We start from the raw sequence: 16,706 nt of genomic DNA on the forward strand, positions 1-16,706 counted from the left end.
CACCGGGGAGAGAGGGGAGAGTGGTGGGAAACTAACCCAGCTTCAGGCTTTGATCCCTGGGTATGATGACAGAGCCTGGGGCTGAGAAACCTGCAGCTGCACTAGTCCACCTCCACAGCTCCACTTTGTGAAAGACACAGTTTCAGAGTTTGGAGTACACTGCTTTTTGTAAATTCCCACAAATAAGTTGCAAAGATGTTTCCCTGTTTGCAGCACTGGACAAGTTTATTTCTTGGGATAAAACAAATGTATTTTTAAAGCCCCAAAGCGTGCTTAAGGTGCACTGTGTAACCAATACCAAGGCAATATTAAAAATGTATACTTTCCACTTGGCACATCACTTCCTTTCTGTTACAACTATATAAGTTGACAAATGCAGTTACTTCAGACTAGTGTTGTCAAACGTATCAAAAATCAGATACTAATCGATGATAAAACTAGTATTGAAACTAGATACTCATTTGAGGGAGAACTGATACTAAAAAGTCACATTCACAGGACAGAAATGAACCTTTTCTGAATAGCTTCAGAATGTTCTTGAGCTGTATCAGAACAAGTATAAGACCACATGGACTAATATACACACATGGACCACTATGGAACCTCCCAAGACTGGGGGATTACACAGAGATAAGGCCTCAAGGTAATAGACAAGAAAGCACTATTATTTAATGTTTAAAATGACATTCTATTATCTAAAGAAAAGTATATTTTTATTCCTTAGTATCAAAATTAAGTTTGAAATGTTTGTATTGTGACAACACTACTATAGACACACATTTAATATTGTCTTGAAATTTCTGCAGTATAGAATTCATATTTTCCAACTCCACAAGCAGATGACAGAACAAGTGCAAAGTTACAGATCAGATCTGTGGACAGGTGACCTCGTCAAAGCAAGGATGCATGTTTTTCAAGTAATTTGCTTATGTAGCAAAAATGTGAGATAGTTAAGAATAATGCAATACTATAAAGGATTTACAAAGCAGTAGTGTTGTCATGATGCTAAAATTTCAAACTCAGTTTTAATGCTAGTAAATGGAAAACACTTTATCTTTTACTTATACAATAGAATGTCATTTTCAGTCTTAAATAGAGGAAGACTTACATAGTGCCGTTAACTTTTTGCTCTGAAGGTTTGCACATTTAGTGTTTTGACAGATAAATAGACACATACACTGTTAAAAATCTAATTGTTTTTACCTGTGCTGGGTCGACGTCATTGAGCATGACTATGGACGTACAGTGGTAATCCAGGACCAGTCTCCAGAAGTCTTTGACTGTGTTTGGCAGAGGATGTTGGGTCACGATGAACGCCGACGGCTGCTTATAACTCTGGAACACACACAAGACCACAGAGCTTCATTTACATCACATAGACACACAACTAAAAATAACTTACCAAAATGAACCCTATGCTTTAACCTGCGTACTCTTCTCTGCTCTTCTCTAATGGAGGATTCATGTAGAAGGAGACTCGCCAACTGTGGGTCAGATTTAGCCCTTGGATAACTTTGACTGGCATAGTCCAGTCTGGTGTAGCAGCTTTTATTATATTACAAGGTGTGAATGGACTGATGCATTTGAAGGTGACCTGGGTGATCTCAGCTGTTTCATTTAATTAATAAAAGGGTGATCCCAGGATAAAGGTGCACTATGTAACTTTTCTGGTGGTAAGTCTGCTTGTCTCGATGGAAATATTGCTCTGCCTGGAATGTTCCACAGTATGGCATAAAATGTATCCATCTCCATGGAAACAAACAGGTGGAGCAACCAGGCCAAATTACAGATCAGATCTGCTGCATATAACTATGAAACATTCTATTTTCCTAGCAGGTTGTGTATGTAATGTATGACTGGTTAGAACAGAGGTGCCCAAAGTGGGGCCCTCGGGCAAAACTTAGCCCACCAGGGGGTCTAATTTGGCCTGCAAGGGAGCGCTGAGATTTTAAGAAGAATTTATTTTGATTACATTTTGTATTGAAAAAACCATCAGGAGATGGAAAGGAGGCCAATCCTGTCTAATATTCAAAGACAATTTCATCATCCATCTCTTTGCAGAACAATATTTTTATGTGCAAACTGTCTGAATTTTCCGTTGACCCGCTAATGCACTTTCATTTTGGCCCGCCGAGGAAAGATAATACACAATTATAAAGACTGTGCAAAACTCACAAATAGAGGGATTCTTTTTTAAACCTCAGCTCGACTTCCATTTATTTTCTTTCAACTGCTCTTCATAGCTGTGTGTAAAACTACCCCACCTAATGAAGTAATAATTACAAGACCATGTACACTTGCCATAAACACTTTAAAGATTCAACTAAATAGGCTGTTGCTTATAGTCTATTACATTATAAGAGCGTGCACATTATAAGAGGAGGGTAGAGTAGCCAATTTTGCTACTTGCGTTGAAGTACAAAATAGTGAAATTACTCAAGCAACAATAAAAAAATATATATATATATATTTGGGAAAAATACTACTTAAGCAAGTGTAACTTAAGGAGTAACTGTCAGGATGTAACATATGATTTATTATCATTTTAGTGTAAAAGTTCATGTAATTTGCTATTTTCAAAGGATAGACACAAAAATGAGACCGACTAAATCATATCTGAAAGATCAGCACAAGAAACACAAATCATTTCATACCATCAACATAAAGCTGTCACTTGTAGATTTATTCAGTGAAAAGAGTCACCAAAACTTTTACTCAGGTAAGAGTACAGTTACTTCAATAAAAATATTACTCAACTAGGAATAAAAATATGTTGTCAAAAAAGTACTATAAAAAGTACAATTTCTTTAAAAAGTTCCTCAAGTAAATGTAACTGAGTACTACCCACCTCTGAACATTATAAGTAAACTGTTCTACTAGACTGTTGATGTTACACAATAGTTAGTAGACTTACATCCATGAGTGCGGCGTTGATGTAGTTGGAGCTCTCCCCGTCGATGGTGATGAGGAAGGGCAGACAGCGGTCCGGAGGAAGCACGTCCATACACCGGTTCTTCTCATGGTTCCTCGGCAACAGGGCGATACTGCAGTCCTCCACTCTCAGTGTGGGAGTCACCATGTTCAGTGTCTGCACAATACAACAGCAAATACACAAACTCCATTAAAAAGCAGGATGTCCATATGATAAAGTTCTGGGGACTTTCTGACCACAGCATCCAACTAACTTTTGTAGTTCTGGAGCAGCGATTTTTTGCAATAGCTTTGTAAAGTTTCACAATTGTTCTCATATTTATTATATTCTTCCAGAGCAATACCTTTAGTCAATTCAACAACAATTTCTGAAAGCCAAAAATCCTCCAGTCATTTACAATGTGATACTGCTGCCAAACTTAAAAGGGACTGCCCTTGTTTTGTTCCAATACAGATATATTGTATAAGCAGTGCTGTCGTCATCTAATTATAAAGCGTTTTAAAAAGTTAGTTTTAGTTGTGCTCACTACTGTCCCCAGCAACCAGCTGTACAGCTAAGATTCCACATGTTCTGAGGAGACGGACCAGATTACAAACACAACATTACAGAAGATGAACAGAAGCCTCCATGTGCATCTGTCCAGAACATAGAGCATAAATGAGCTTTAATTGCACCCTGAGTTTTGTCCTTTGTGGCTCACTTACCCTGAACTCCTCCTTGATGGGGCTAGAGTTGGTTTGGGGGTCCAGGCGGTTCATGTCGTAGTACACAGACCGGAGCTGACTGGCCGGGATGGTGGTGTCTCCGCACAGACAGGCCTCCAAGATGGCGTCATGGATGAAGACATACTGCTCCTGCGAACAACAGCATCCTCATTGCGAATCTGTCAGGACACTTTGACCCACAAACATGCAACGGGCTGACATAATGGTGGAATAAGAAGTTACAAGTTATCCAAGGTGAGCAGTAATTTGGTCAATGTGGTTTTGGGATTTTACTTTATGAAGAAATGTTGCATCAAGAGTAGGTTTCTCATGTCATACTTTTACTATACTGATATAAGTAATATTTGGAAGTAGGGTTGTCAAAAGCATCAGCATATTAATCGATACTAAAAGTAGTATCTACACTTGTCTATGTGGTCTTAAGACTCAGACCACATAGACTAGAATAAACGCCCATGGACCACTATTGAACATATCTGGATGACTGAGGGATTACAAAAATATAACACAGTACAGTTATCTTTTTTTTTGTTTTAATCATGTTATTGAAATCGGTATAGAGCTCGAGATTGTGACATCACACAACACAAAATTTTGAGTTAGCCTACTGTTAAACCAATAGACATTTTAAGATGCCAAATGCTAATGTTAGCATTCATTCAAAGGTCTTCAGACACTATAGAGTGATACATGTATTTACCACTAGTGACCCAACAGTTTACTGGCTTATTCCACGTCGCTTTTGTTTACTTTTTAACGTTGTTTTGGCTAATATATCTCTATGAGCATTTGCACTACTGACACACACAGTGGATTTCCTTGGTAACATATTTGTGACGCTCCATCTCTATCAAGAGTCAAGTGTATTCTTTACGATCAAAATTGAGTTTGAAATTTTCATACTGTGACAACACTATTGGGATGTAACGATTTTCTTACTCCCCTTCCCAGTCTACTGAGTACCGTAAATTTCGGACTACAGAGCGCACCTTGATATAAGCCGCACCAGCTAAATTTGAAGAGAAAATCAATTTTGTACATATATAAGCCGCACCTGAATAAAAGCCGCAGGTTTTCATATTGTAACATGAGATATTTACACAGAAAGACGGTGCACCGACACGCTTTTTTTTAAACTGTGCCTGAAAATTGGCACCAACACGACAACAACACGGGATGAACACATCTGCAGGTTTAGAAAATAAAGCTGCACCAACACGGAAAATCTGCTTTTATTTCCTCTGAAAACTTTTGTCGTCTTTTTACATTGACCAAGTTGGATTCATTGATGTCGAGCTTACGTGCAGTGGCTCTATTTCAGGGGTCGGCAACTCGCGGCTCCGGAGCAGCATGCGCCTCTTTCCGCCTCATACTGCGGCTCTGCGTGGCTTGGGAACTAACACAGACACAGCTCAGTCCTGCGTAAAGAGCCCTGATTTTGAGACGTTGTGCGCACAGGGGTCAGGAGCAACTTTGGCCCGTCCCTAATGACACACTAATAAGCTCGTCCGTAGATGTATCATGAAAATCCTGCTGGAAATCGCCACAGAAATCTATTTGATGTAGTAGCAAGTATATTATCTGCTCTTGTCTCCGCGGTGACGTATCACGTTTAACACATCAGACACGACGCATTAAAGTAGAGCCACAAGCGAGTGAAAATGAGCCAAAACAAAAGTCTTTGGAGATCTTTTTAACAAAGGGGAAAAGGACAACTGAGGAGCCAGAAGAAGAGACTACGACCTCCAAGAAAAAGAAAGATAAATTTAACAGACAATGCCTACTTAAAATCTGGGTTTGTCGCTACAGGTGACTCACGCACAGAGTCCGCTCTGCGTAACATACGGGAAAAGCAAATAAGGCAATGAAACCTTCAAAACTGCTTTGGCACATGGAGAATAAGCACCTGGGATTAAACGATACGCTACGAGTTTTTTTGTTGTTGTTTTTTTAAAGAAACTGCGGAGTAGAGTAGACATAATCACATAATCAGCGCGATGCATGATGCAGCGGTTTGGTGAGTTGTATTTTTTTAATGCACTTAAGTTGTTTTTGCCATATTTATCTGCCACGTGTAGAAGGCTTGTCCGTGAAAGTAAAACCTACATTATTCCGTTACATTATTGTTATTATACAGTGTTATCTTCATTTTAGATGTCAAAAAGTATTTGCGGCTCCCAGTGTTTTATTTTATGTGGAAAGTGGGTCCAAATGGCTCTTTGCGTGCGTGTTAAAGGCCGACCCCTGCTCTGTTTCCTTTCTGTTTCTTTATCTTAAAAACTGCATCATATCCATTTCATGATGCGCAAAATGATCGTTCAAAATCAAAACTAGTGAATTCTTCAGAGCAGAATCTTTCCCCACGTCTGTCTCACTTTTACGTTTACAGCTAGAGAGCGCCCCCCAGGGGTCGTTATCCAGTAAAATTCCATATATAAGCCGCACTGCTGTAAAAGCCGCAGGGTTCAAAGCGTGGAAAAAAAGTAGCGGCTTATAATCCGAAATTTACGGTATTTGTTTTTCTTCACCATTGTTTGTATGTTGGTAATACTGGAATTTCCAAGTTTATTGTTGCTCAGTGAATTCATATCAACACAATAAGACAGAACTAAAAGATCTATCCATAGTTGCTACTCAGGGAATTATTCTCACTTTCTTTACACATGAAGAGTACAAAAAACAAACAAACAAAAAAAAAAGGTAGTAGGTAGTAAGCCAATTCTGCATCTACATACTAATGACCAAGCCCATCAGCTCAGATGTAGAAAAATGCACTACGATCACCCATATAGGTTACTGCATAATACATTTTGAGGAGTGGATTATTACCATGATTTTGAAGTAACAACATTCACACACAGTTTTTGCATTAGACCCCTGAGTTAGCGTGTAGCTTGTATCTCGTCAGCAGCAGCGCAAAGGTTTGAGCTCAGAGGAACCCGTGACCTTTCTGTGACCTTAGCGTGATTATTCGTTAGCCTCCGGATGTTTCTCTCAACAATATTTGTTATTGTCTATGTTCAAAGGTCACATTACATATTTTTGCATGTTCGCTGATCTAATTTGAATAAAATACAGTGTACACCCCATAGCATTGTAAACAACAGTATGCCTCTGACATACAGTGTTGTTAACCTTATTTGGTCCAATCTGGCCAAAATGATGAATCTTTTTTTAATGCATACGAGTTTCGGCCTTGCAAACATGAGATGCCCTTAAAATGCTAAATACCAACTGATTATGCCAACCAAAGCAGAAGATAAAATGTTGATAAGTCAAAAGTCTATTCTGGGAAAGTGCTATGTTAAAGGAACACTATAACTTTTCTAGTGGATGGCACCTACATGTCGACATATTATTATCACAATATTCCACAGTAATGCATTACAAACTATTTCATCACCATGGTGATAAGCACGTAAACATATATTTCTTTAGCAACACCTTAAATTGAAAACAAAAATAAATATGTTAAATGTTACACTGTGGAACAGTCCCCATGATAAAAATGACATAGTGCAACTTTAACATGTACCTAGGCCAGTATAGTATTAAAAATGCTGTGTGCAGTAGTGTTAGCTTAGCTGCAAAGACGTTAAACATAAGCAATACTTTTTCTCTTTGTCATGTAAAACGTTTTTTTTTAAGTTTTTTTTTTTTACGGGACACTGTAAATTCAACAATTGAAGCTTCAGATACACCAGATAAAAAAACAAAAAAAACAAACAAACAACAAAACAAAAGTAATTGTTTCCATCTGTTGAAGGAAACAACAGTAGGTTTATACATATAGACCTCTAGATCAGAATCAGCATGGAGAGGCATCTGAGCTAAAGCTAAACATCTTTCAGTTGAAATTTCTGAACTTGTTCTGTGGTCACTTGATGTTTACCAGACACATCTTTTTTTTTTTACATGTTAGTGGTGAAGAAACCACATACATGACATAAATATCATGAAATACGCACTTTATATAGTTCAATTGCCTTCACCATTCATTTGTGTGTGAAAGAGCGTTCAATTTGACATAACTCTGGATATCATGGTCTGGCCAAGTGATCGAGTTGTAGCAAAGAGCAGAGACTGAGAATTCTGCATCTGTAAATGTCTATGGGTTGACACACTTCCTAAACAGTGTAGCTTTAGCCTCCTTCTCATTAGCCTTGTCATAATTACGCTCTGATGAAGATTGACGTCTTTATCCGCCCTGTACGCCCTCCCGCTGTGCCAAGGCCCCCTGCTGGTTGGATGGGGCCCTCGCAGCCTGCTCTCATCACTTACTGGGAGCGTCGCCGCGGTGACACGCGGCTGGGGTTGATGTAAATTCATTGTGATGTGACATTTCCTCCTGACACCCCTCTGTCACTTCAGACCGGGTTGCGTTTGGATGCACAGGTCAAGCTGTGATAGACAAACATGTGCTGTCATTTGTAAAACAGAGCGCACAATGTTGAACTGATGACCCAGGACTGGTGGGAAGGAGGGCTTTGGCGGTCAGGAGGTGGTGGTGGGGTGATGTTTAAATTAGTATTGTCAGTAAGTATAGACGTTGCTAGTTTATAAAATATGATCTGAAGAAGAACAAATTATGCATTACTTGTATTGTTACTGGCCTTTAAACATGGTCCTGAGTACTTCTGGAGTCTAATGATTTAAAAGTTAAAACAATGTCTAAAAAAAAATGTAATATTTCACAGCCTCAGTGCTCCCTATACTCTGATCTGGTGCAGCTTGCCATCTACTGGCAACATTGTGAATTACAACAGTGAAAATGAACTGCATAATAAAGAACATGTCTGGGGATGTTAACGTAAGCACGCAGCAGTAATGAGTGCGTTTTGATGTCAGAAATGCTTAAAAGGAATCTGGCAATGATTTGTAAACTGATTTTAAAACTGCACAGGGTTTTATCTATGACTTCACAATCCAGGGAATATGTGGAATATGTTTCTCACCCTGGTAACTACTGAATAGTAGTGAGACCACCACCACCGAGATGTCACAGCAAATTATCAATATTGACTAATCATTCAATATATGATAGATAAAACAATACTTTGTGGGTCGATACTTATGATGGGTATTTTTCATATTTGCTTCAGTAACATCGCACATCAAAATCCGTTACTGTGACAGGGCTAATCGCAAAGAAATGCTTATTACTGTATACACTGAAACCAACATATGTCTGTCGTGCAGCCTTCGTTTGTAGCTGCTTCCTCCAAATGCGATGATGGGAGGAAGGTGGCATTGAACCTTTAAGGGAACACACTGTGCTTACATGTCACACACATTCAGCATTGAAGGTCAGTGAACTTCTGCCGAATGACTCAGACTGAACAACATTTGGTCTCCGGTTGACAGGAAAATCCCCATTCACCCTCAGCCGTGAAGCGTTTGCCCATTAAACCCAATGACGCCTGTGATTTAAAGGGAATTACGGTGAAATGATGCGTTCACTGAAACTACGGACACCTCCAGATGGTCAGCGCTCGCTAAAAAACTCCCCAAAGCTCGCGCGCATCGGTTGGTATGAAACAGGAGGGTGAGGTAGCTATCAATATGGGCTAAACGCTGGTGGTTACAAGCCTCTAAAAAGCGCTTTATTGCCTAGCACTTATGCTCGGTGTCCGGGGAAATGGAGCGCGAGTGAGGGGGGAGTGCCTTGGTGAGGGTGCTGTGAGAGGGATTATCATTAAATATGTAAAGAGGTGCTAAATCTTGTCTAGTAAAACCACTAGGTAGTGTATGCATAAATATAATGATCAGTGGACTCTAAACTACAATGGTGATTCATAAGGTCTAACATGAGCTGTGCAATTTGTTAAAAAGGAGAAAAAAAAAACTTTGAAGGCCTTGTACCCCATTGCTTTTTAAGCATATATTCTGCTCCAGTGCAGATATATGGTGTAAGCAGCCGCTGAGTCCTGTCTGTACTCACTTATAAAGCGTTTATATTGTCCGATAATGAGGACGTGCACATTAGCATGGTAGTTGTTGTGAGCTTTACTGTGACTGATAAACTATCTGATCTATCTGGCTGTGAAAAGCACTTACAAACTCATGGTGGTGAGTAATTAGGATGGTCAGAATGCATAAGGCAAGCGAGGAAATACTTTGAACTACAGCAGACGGTTTAAAATAAACTAATTGTCATGATACTAAAATTACAAACTTGATCTCGAAGGAATAGACTTAAGATTACATAGTGATTCAGATACCACGATGATAATAAAAAGTATAGTTTATACGACAAAATGTGATATTCCACATTAAATAATAGTACTTTTTTTTATATTACCATGTGGTCTTATATCTGTGTAATCCCTCAGTCGTCCAGGTAGGTTCCATAGTGGGTGTATACTAGTCTATGTACTTCTATGTGGTACTTGTTCTGATACAGCTCAAAATAATTCGAAAGCTATTCAGGTAAGGTTCATTTCTGCCCTGAGAATGTGATGTTTTTAGTATCAATACCTGCTCAAATGAGTATCAAGTTCTGAAACTAATTGAACAGAGCGCCTGTCCACTGACATAGGAGCACTAATCTTTAACTATTGTCAGTGTTAAGGTCATAATTTTACTCTACACTAACCTAAGTAAACTGAAGTGTTCATGTGTCTGTATTATTTACAAGTAAAAATGGCATCACCTGTCTACTAAGGAATAATAATATCATACAGTTATTTTATGGTAGAAAATCATGTTTCTTAGCAACTAGGGGCCATATTGTAAAAAGTAGAAAAGTTTGATCACATATATTGCGTGGAGAAGCCAAAAGGCCAGTGTAAACTCAAAGAACAACTGACAACTATTCAAAATTAAAGAGTGCTAATTGTCAGAGTTAAAATAGTTGACTGATAAGCTTATGAAGAACTTATTTATATTCTTAAGAACAGAGGTGGGTAGAGTAGCCAAAAACTTTACTCAAGTAAGAGTAATGTTACTTCAAAATATTACTCTAGTAGAAGTACAAAGTAGTGCTCCAAGAAATTGCGTAAAAAAGGGTAAAAAAGTAACTTACAGAATAACCATCGGGAAGGTAAAAAAAAAGCACAAAATTTGGCATTTTCAAAGGACCGACACAAAAATTACACAAAATAAATCATAAATCATGGAGCAGTGCAGAAAACACAAATGTTCAAATAATTTCATATTGTCTTTGTAAAGCATTTTTTCACTTGTAGACTCACAATGGGAAGAATAACCGAAACGTATGCTCAAATAAGTTACGTCAATAAAAATATTAAGAGAAAAAGTATACTGCTAGAAAAGTATTCTCAAAACTATAATTTTACATTAGAATTGCGTTGTAGCTTCATTAGTTACAATACTATTTTCTGAACTATATTTGTATGTAAATAAAGATGTTCTTTTACTTCATGCATTTTTGCCAAATAAAAATACATGCATTTTCCTTTGTTTCACTGTTTGTTCTTGCCGTTCCTAAAGCTCGTCTTATGCTCAGAATCACTGCAAGATCTCATTTAATCCACTTCAGACACAACAGGCTGTTGTGGAGCGTGCCTAATCTTATATCACTGAGAGTCTCTAAGGGCCTAGACTTAGTGCATATGACGGGTTGGACTCAGGTTAGGTTCACTTTTCACATAGTTAACATCATTATATTTAAGAATTTATTTAAATCCTGCCTAGTTTTTACATTTTGGTGAAGTTTATAATTGTACTTCCTGGTTGAACATGGGCAGTAGATGTATGTTATATGTGGAGGTTATTCTATAGGTGTTACCTAGCAACAGAGGTGGGCAGTAACTTTTTAAAGACATTGCACTTTTCAGAGCACTTTTTTAGCACTCCTACTTGAGAAATATTTTATTGAAGTAACAGGACTCTTGAGTAAAACTTGTGGTACTCTTCCCAAGTGTCACAAGTGTTAACAAGTGACAAAAGCTTCATGTTGACAATATGAAATGATTTGAACATCTGTGTTTCTTGCACTGCTCCTTCAGATATTTTTTTTTTGTGGTCTTTAGAATTTGTGAATTATTTTATACTTGTCTTTGAAATTACATAAACTTCAAATTATAAATCTGATGTCACGGTCCGATGTTTACTCTTTAAGTTACTGTTACTTGATTAGTATTTTCTTGGACTACTACTTTGTACTCTTGTGCATCATTTTTGGCCATCCTTTTTTCACAAAGTGCTACGTAACTGATATACAACTGTGATAAATATTTACCACAGGCACTATCCCACCAAACCAAGTGATAATTTAAAAAAAAAGAAAAGAAAACCTGTCATGTGCAGTGTAAAGAAGACCTGGACTCAACCCAGACCTAATCCCGGTCCAGAGTCCCGAGTCCCAGTACCTCGGTCTGGACCATGTTGACTCTTCTGGACCGTAGCTCTCGCACACAGTTGTAGATGTCCACCACTCCTTCTCTCTCAGCCATGTCCAGCATTATGTCTATGACGATGAAGCAACCCGTCCTCCCCGCTCCAGCACTGAAAAAAACACACACCAACAAGTCTTAAATCCGGAATTGCGCTAATGAAGACTTTTTTAAGACAGTAAACATCAGGTACAGCACTTTCAACATCACTCTCACCTGAGCAAATGAATGATTGAACATGTGTGATAAATAAAACTGAATAAGCGTATGCTCCAGACCTGCAGTGGACCACCATAGGCCCGGCGTTGGTCAGGGTCTTAGCCTTGACCCTCCGGATGAAGCCCAGCAGCCCTGTGGCGTGGTAGGGCACTCCATGGTCAGGCCAGCCGGTGAAGTGGAACTGTCGGATTTCCCTGATCTCATGAGCCCCACGCTGAGGAGAACGAGCAGGAGCCAGGGTCAGAACGGAGAGAAGGGCCAGCACACAACATACATGTTTAAATCACATGTAGCTGATCGGAGGAGTCTGACTATACCAAGTACCCAAAACATACAACTCCTCAGGAAGGTAGGTAGATTTAAAAAGAAAAAGAGAGAAAGAGAGGAAGAGATAGATAGAGATAGAGAGAGAGAGAGAGCCAGACAAACAGAAAGAGAGAGAGAGAGAGAGACAAGAGAGATGGACAGAGAGAGCGGCAGAGAGAGAGAGAGACAGACAGACAGACAGAGACACAGAGAGAAAGAGGGAGAAATAGAGAGAGAGGGAAATGTATAGACAGAGCGGAAGAGAGGGAAAGGTAGAGCAAAAGAGGTAGAATGTATGAGCGAAAGAGAAAGAAGTAGAGGTTGAGGGGGTAGAGGGATGTAAAGGGAGGTAGAGAAAGGAGGGGTGTAGAGACATGCACATAAAGTAAATATAAAGAGAGGTACAGAGAGGTAGAGAGACATGTAGGGGGAGAGAGAGGTATATACTGAAATAAAATAATCTTAAACGAGAAAAGGTCACATATAGTAAAGGACGGCAAAGTGGAGACACATTAAATACGTGCACATGCAAATCTGGTGAGCGAAATGGAAACTTCTTTCTTTTATCTAACAAACTCTAGCTGTCCTGTTGCTGTGACCTTTGACCTCTGCCTGGTTTATTGAAGACACAGACTTAAATATATGTGTTAGCTATAGCATAGTGTGGTGTGGGACATTACCTTCTCCACGGCGAAGGTGCGGATGACATACTCGGACAGGAGCTCGGTCTCGATCAGGGTCACCTTTATGTCTCTGTAGATCTCGGTGTCATCAGGCCAGTACTTGCAGCACTTGACCTGTGGGGGCAGCAGAGCATGCACATTACAACTGTGTATAAAAACAGCTTGCATTGTAAAACATTTTTGTTGACATGACTGCTGCTTATCAATACCAAATATAAATATACTGATTTAGGTATCAAAAAGTATCAGTTCTTTTTAATCCATTTTTAAATAGCTTGAGTTTGGCAAAGATGACAACACTGAGGTGCAATTTTGTATATCATTGTCAACGTAATATAATACTTGCCATAGAATTCCTTAAAAAAAAAAAAAACAAAAACAAAAAAAAACCCTCTGGTATCACCCATAACTACTGTTCAAACTAAAATAAAAGTTTACTGGAAAAATGTATGTTGAATAATATGTTTTTATGGCAGCTATTGTTGGAAGCGCATACTGTTGTTGTGTCTTTGGGCAAGACACTCATTGCATTATTTTGAATGTAACGTGTGAGCATTATTTGAACTGCCAAGCAAAATGATCTACTAATAAAAACAATAAATATAACTCTACTAAATCTACTGCACTATTTTTATTTTATTTTAAGTAAAAAAATAAAATAAAATAAAAAGATATATTTTATATATACATTTTATTGCAATATTAATTTTGGCAGAGCAAGTATCACAAAAATGCAACCCAAATGTGTTTTGGCACTATGATTTTTGATCATTTCTGTTTTCAGTTGAAGTTTGTAGATTTTACCTTAGTGGCTCTCAAACCTTTCACATTAAGTACCACCAAAGAAAAGATTTGGCTTTCCGAGTACCACCAGATCTAAACCAGGACTATTCCAGGTCTAATCTAGGGTCTAATCTAATCTCTAGGTCTAATCTAGGGCCAACCCAGGTCTAAAAGTGGACTAGATTATTTCTGCTATACTTCTAAACAAGAAATTATCCAAAAGAGGACAAAAAAGTGGATCAAATAAACTCTAAATGCAAAGTCACAAATTGAAGAGCTGTCTAAGTACCGCATGAAGGGGCATATGTGCCACAGTTAAACATTATTTTACCTTTTTTGGTAAATTGTCACTGTCTCACCCATTCACACACAGGCATTGGGGAGCGAAGTGGATTAAGTGTCTTGCCCAATTACACAACGACATCATTCATCTGTGGGAGTTAGAATCGCGCCGCAAACCTGTGGGTCTGACTGCTCAACCGCTGAAGTTTACATCGAGAGCAGGATTCAAAAATATGAAAGTATACGAAAAGCTACCTATTTTATTTTTTTAAGGCACGTTTCTTGCTACCTGTGCTTCCTCGTGCATTGAGAACAGTCATAACAAGTGAATACCTCGTTTGTGAGATCAGTACAGTTACATCTTCCATCTACGAGACCTTGGTATTGCTAACAACATGATATTTGACTCAATCCCACAGCATATGTTCTTGCCATCTTGAATGTATATACACATATTGCACCAACAGCGGCATCAAAACCTCATTTCACTGGAAGGGATCATTCTTTCCAATAAAGAGGATTGTCACATAACTTTATCCCCCATTTGCCACCTGATATTTCACATTCTGCACATTTTCTTCGAGTCGAAATGAGATTTGCTTCATATTAGTTTTGGCCCGCGGTCAAGAAGCGGCTGTAAATGGGAGAACTCAGGTATCGATGGAGAGCTCATTCGCACATTATTGCTTTTTCATTCACACATCGATAACCTGAGAATGAGTCTTAAGGTGGATGGAAGCGAAAACCATGGCTGAGGAAATATGTAAGGAGGGGTGACGAATTACTCTGCCTTAAAAACGTGAAAATGTTAGAAAAAACAGTGCTGTACAATCTCCCGATCGTACAGCATCAGAACAAGTCAGAACAAGTATAAGCAAATTTAAATCTGTCAACTGGACGAAAACATTTGAGTGAAAACGTTTTGCTGCTCATCCAAGCCGCTTCTTCAGTTCTGGTCAGATCGCCGGTGGACACTGCCTTATATCTATCTGAAACGAGGAGCTTTAACTACACTGAAACTAACACACTTGTTTGTTTACAGTTTGTTTGTTGGTTAGGTCTACTAAGTGTGAACTGTGCCCGAGTCATATTTTGCATAATGAGTCAGGCCCCTAATGGGTGCTCTCACAACTATCAGCATACTGGGTAGCACTATTGTTTTCCTTGTTTTAAAACATGTTTCATTGTAGGTAGTTGCTCCTCCCTTCAAATAGATATAAGGCAGTGCCCAATAGCAACCTGACCAGAACTGAGTCATACCTGAACGACTGAGGGATTGAACAGACACTATTCAAGAAAGGTTCATTTCCGTCCTGTGAATGTGACCTTTTTTTAGTATCGATACCTGCTCAAATCTCTGTATCTTGTTTCGATACTAGTGTTAGTATCGATTAGCGTATGATTTTCTATACTTTTTTTGACACATTGAGAAGTGTGTAGTCCTCAGAAATTCTACTTTTCAGAGTATTTTTCTCAATCCCAACAATTACTCAAGTTTAAAGTTTCTCTTATTTGAGTAATACTTTTTTACTCTTACTTAATTTCTTGGATCATTACTTTCTGCTTCTACTTGAGTAATATTTTGAAAAAATTATACTCTTGAGTGAAAAATGTTCTCTGTTCACTTCTGGGTGTGACGAGTAAGGTAAAAACAGGCTTAATAAAAATCAATATTGTCAATGAATCCACCTTAAATATCTCCATCTTAAAAATGGAGCAAAAGGATATAAAACAAAACGTGTTGATATGACAACTGAGTGAAAATGAAATAATGAGACCAAGATAATTACCCGGAGGAAATCTAAAAGCACCCTGCTGAACACACAACATTAAGTTTCACAGCTTAGTAATGAGTGTTTAGTAATACAGTAAAAGACGCAAAAGGGAATTATACTTCTGAGAGTAGTCTTCAGACAGTACTTTTACTCCTACTTGAATTTTATTATTATTTTTTTTTTTATTGAAATAACAGTACTCACACTGAGTAAAAGTCTACAAGTGACAAGTTTTATGTTGACAATATGAAATGATTTGAACATTTGTGTTTCTTGCCCTGCTCCTTCAGATATGATTTATCATCTTTCATCCATCCAAATATCATCTAATATTTGCCTTTCCAATTAAATTCACTTCAAATTATAAATCAGATGTCACGTCCTGACAATTACTCTTACCAGAGTTTCCCTAAATACATTTTACTCTGATTTGAGAAATTCTGTCACCCACTACTTTGTACTTATTTGAGTACAGTTTATGGCCGCCGTACTCATTACAGCAGTATAGATATCAGGGCCTAGTAGAAGGATGTATTTGCAGTCATATTTATAGTGAAACATCCAGATTTGCACATAATGAATGAATAAAAACAGTCAAAATATAATTATTTAGCATTTCTGGATAATGCACCTTAAAATCTATA

At 38.3% G+C, this 16,706-nt stretch overlaps 1 protein-coding gene across 4 annotated transcripts in view; it reads right to left on the minus strand.

Annotated features, from left to right (window-relative positions):
- The window catches only part of ptprma (protein tyrosine phosphatase receptor type Ma), a 337,914-nt gene that overhangs the window by 13,975 nt on the left and 307,233 nt on the right, over positions 1-16,706 (minus strand). For 2 of the 4 annotated variants that reach the window (XM_055228666.1, XM_055228668.1), the window contains 6 exons: positions 13,220-13,336; positions 12,293-12,447; positions 11,991-12,126; positions 3,637-3,786; positions 2,915-3,088; positions 1,204-1,335 (listed from right to left, as the gene is read on the minus strand). In XM_055228666.1, the coding sequence (XP_055084641.1) occupies positions 1,204-1,335; positions 2,915-3,088; positions 3,637-3,786; positions 11,991-12,126; positions 12,293-12,447; positions 13,220-13,336 (864 nt within the window). Of the gene's footprint in view, positions 1-1,203; positions 1,336-2,914; positions 3,089-3,636; positions 3,787-8,011; positions 8,059-11,990; positions 12,127-12,292; positions 12,448-13,219; positions 13,337-16,706 lie in introns of those variants that run through there. The other 2 variants (XM_055228667.1, XM_055228669.1) reach the window with 2 other exon arrangements.

The sequence above is a fragment of the Periophthalmus magnuspinnatus genome, chromosome 17 (assembly GCF_009829125.3).
Source record: "Periophthalmus magnuspinnatus isolate fPerMag1 chromosome 17, fPerMag1.2.pri, whole genome shotgun sequence".
Classification (NCBI taxonomy): Eukaryota; Metazoa; Chordata; class Actinopteri; order Gobiiformes; family Gobiidae; genus Periophthalmus; species Periophthalmus magnuspinnatus.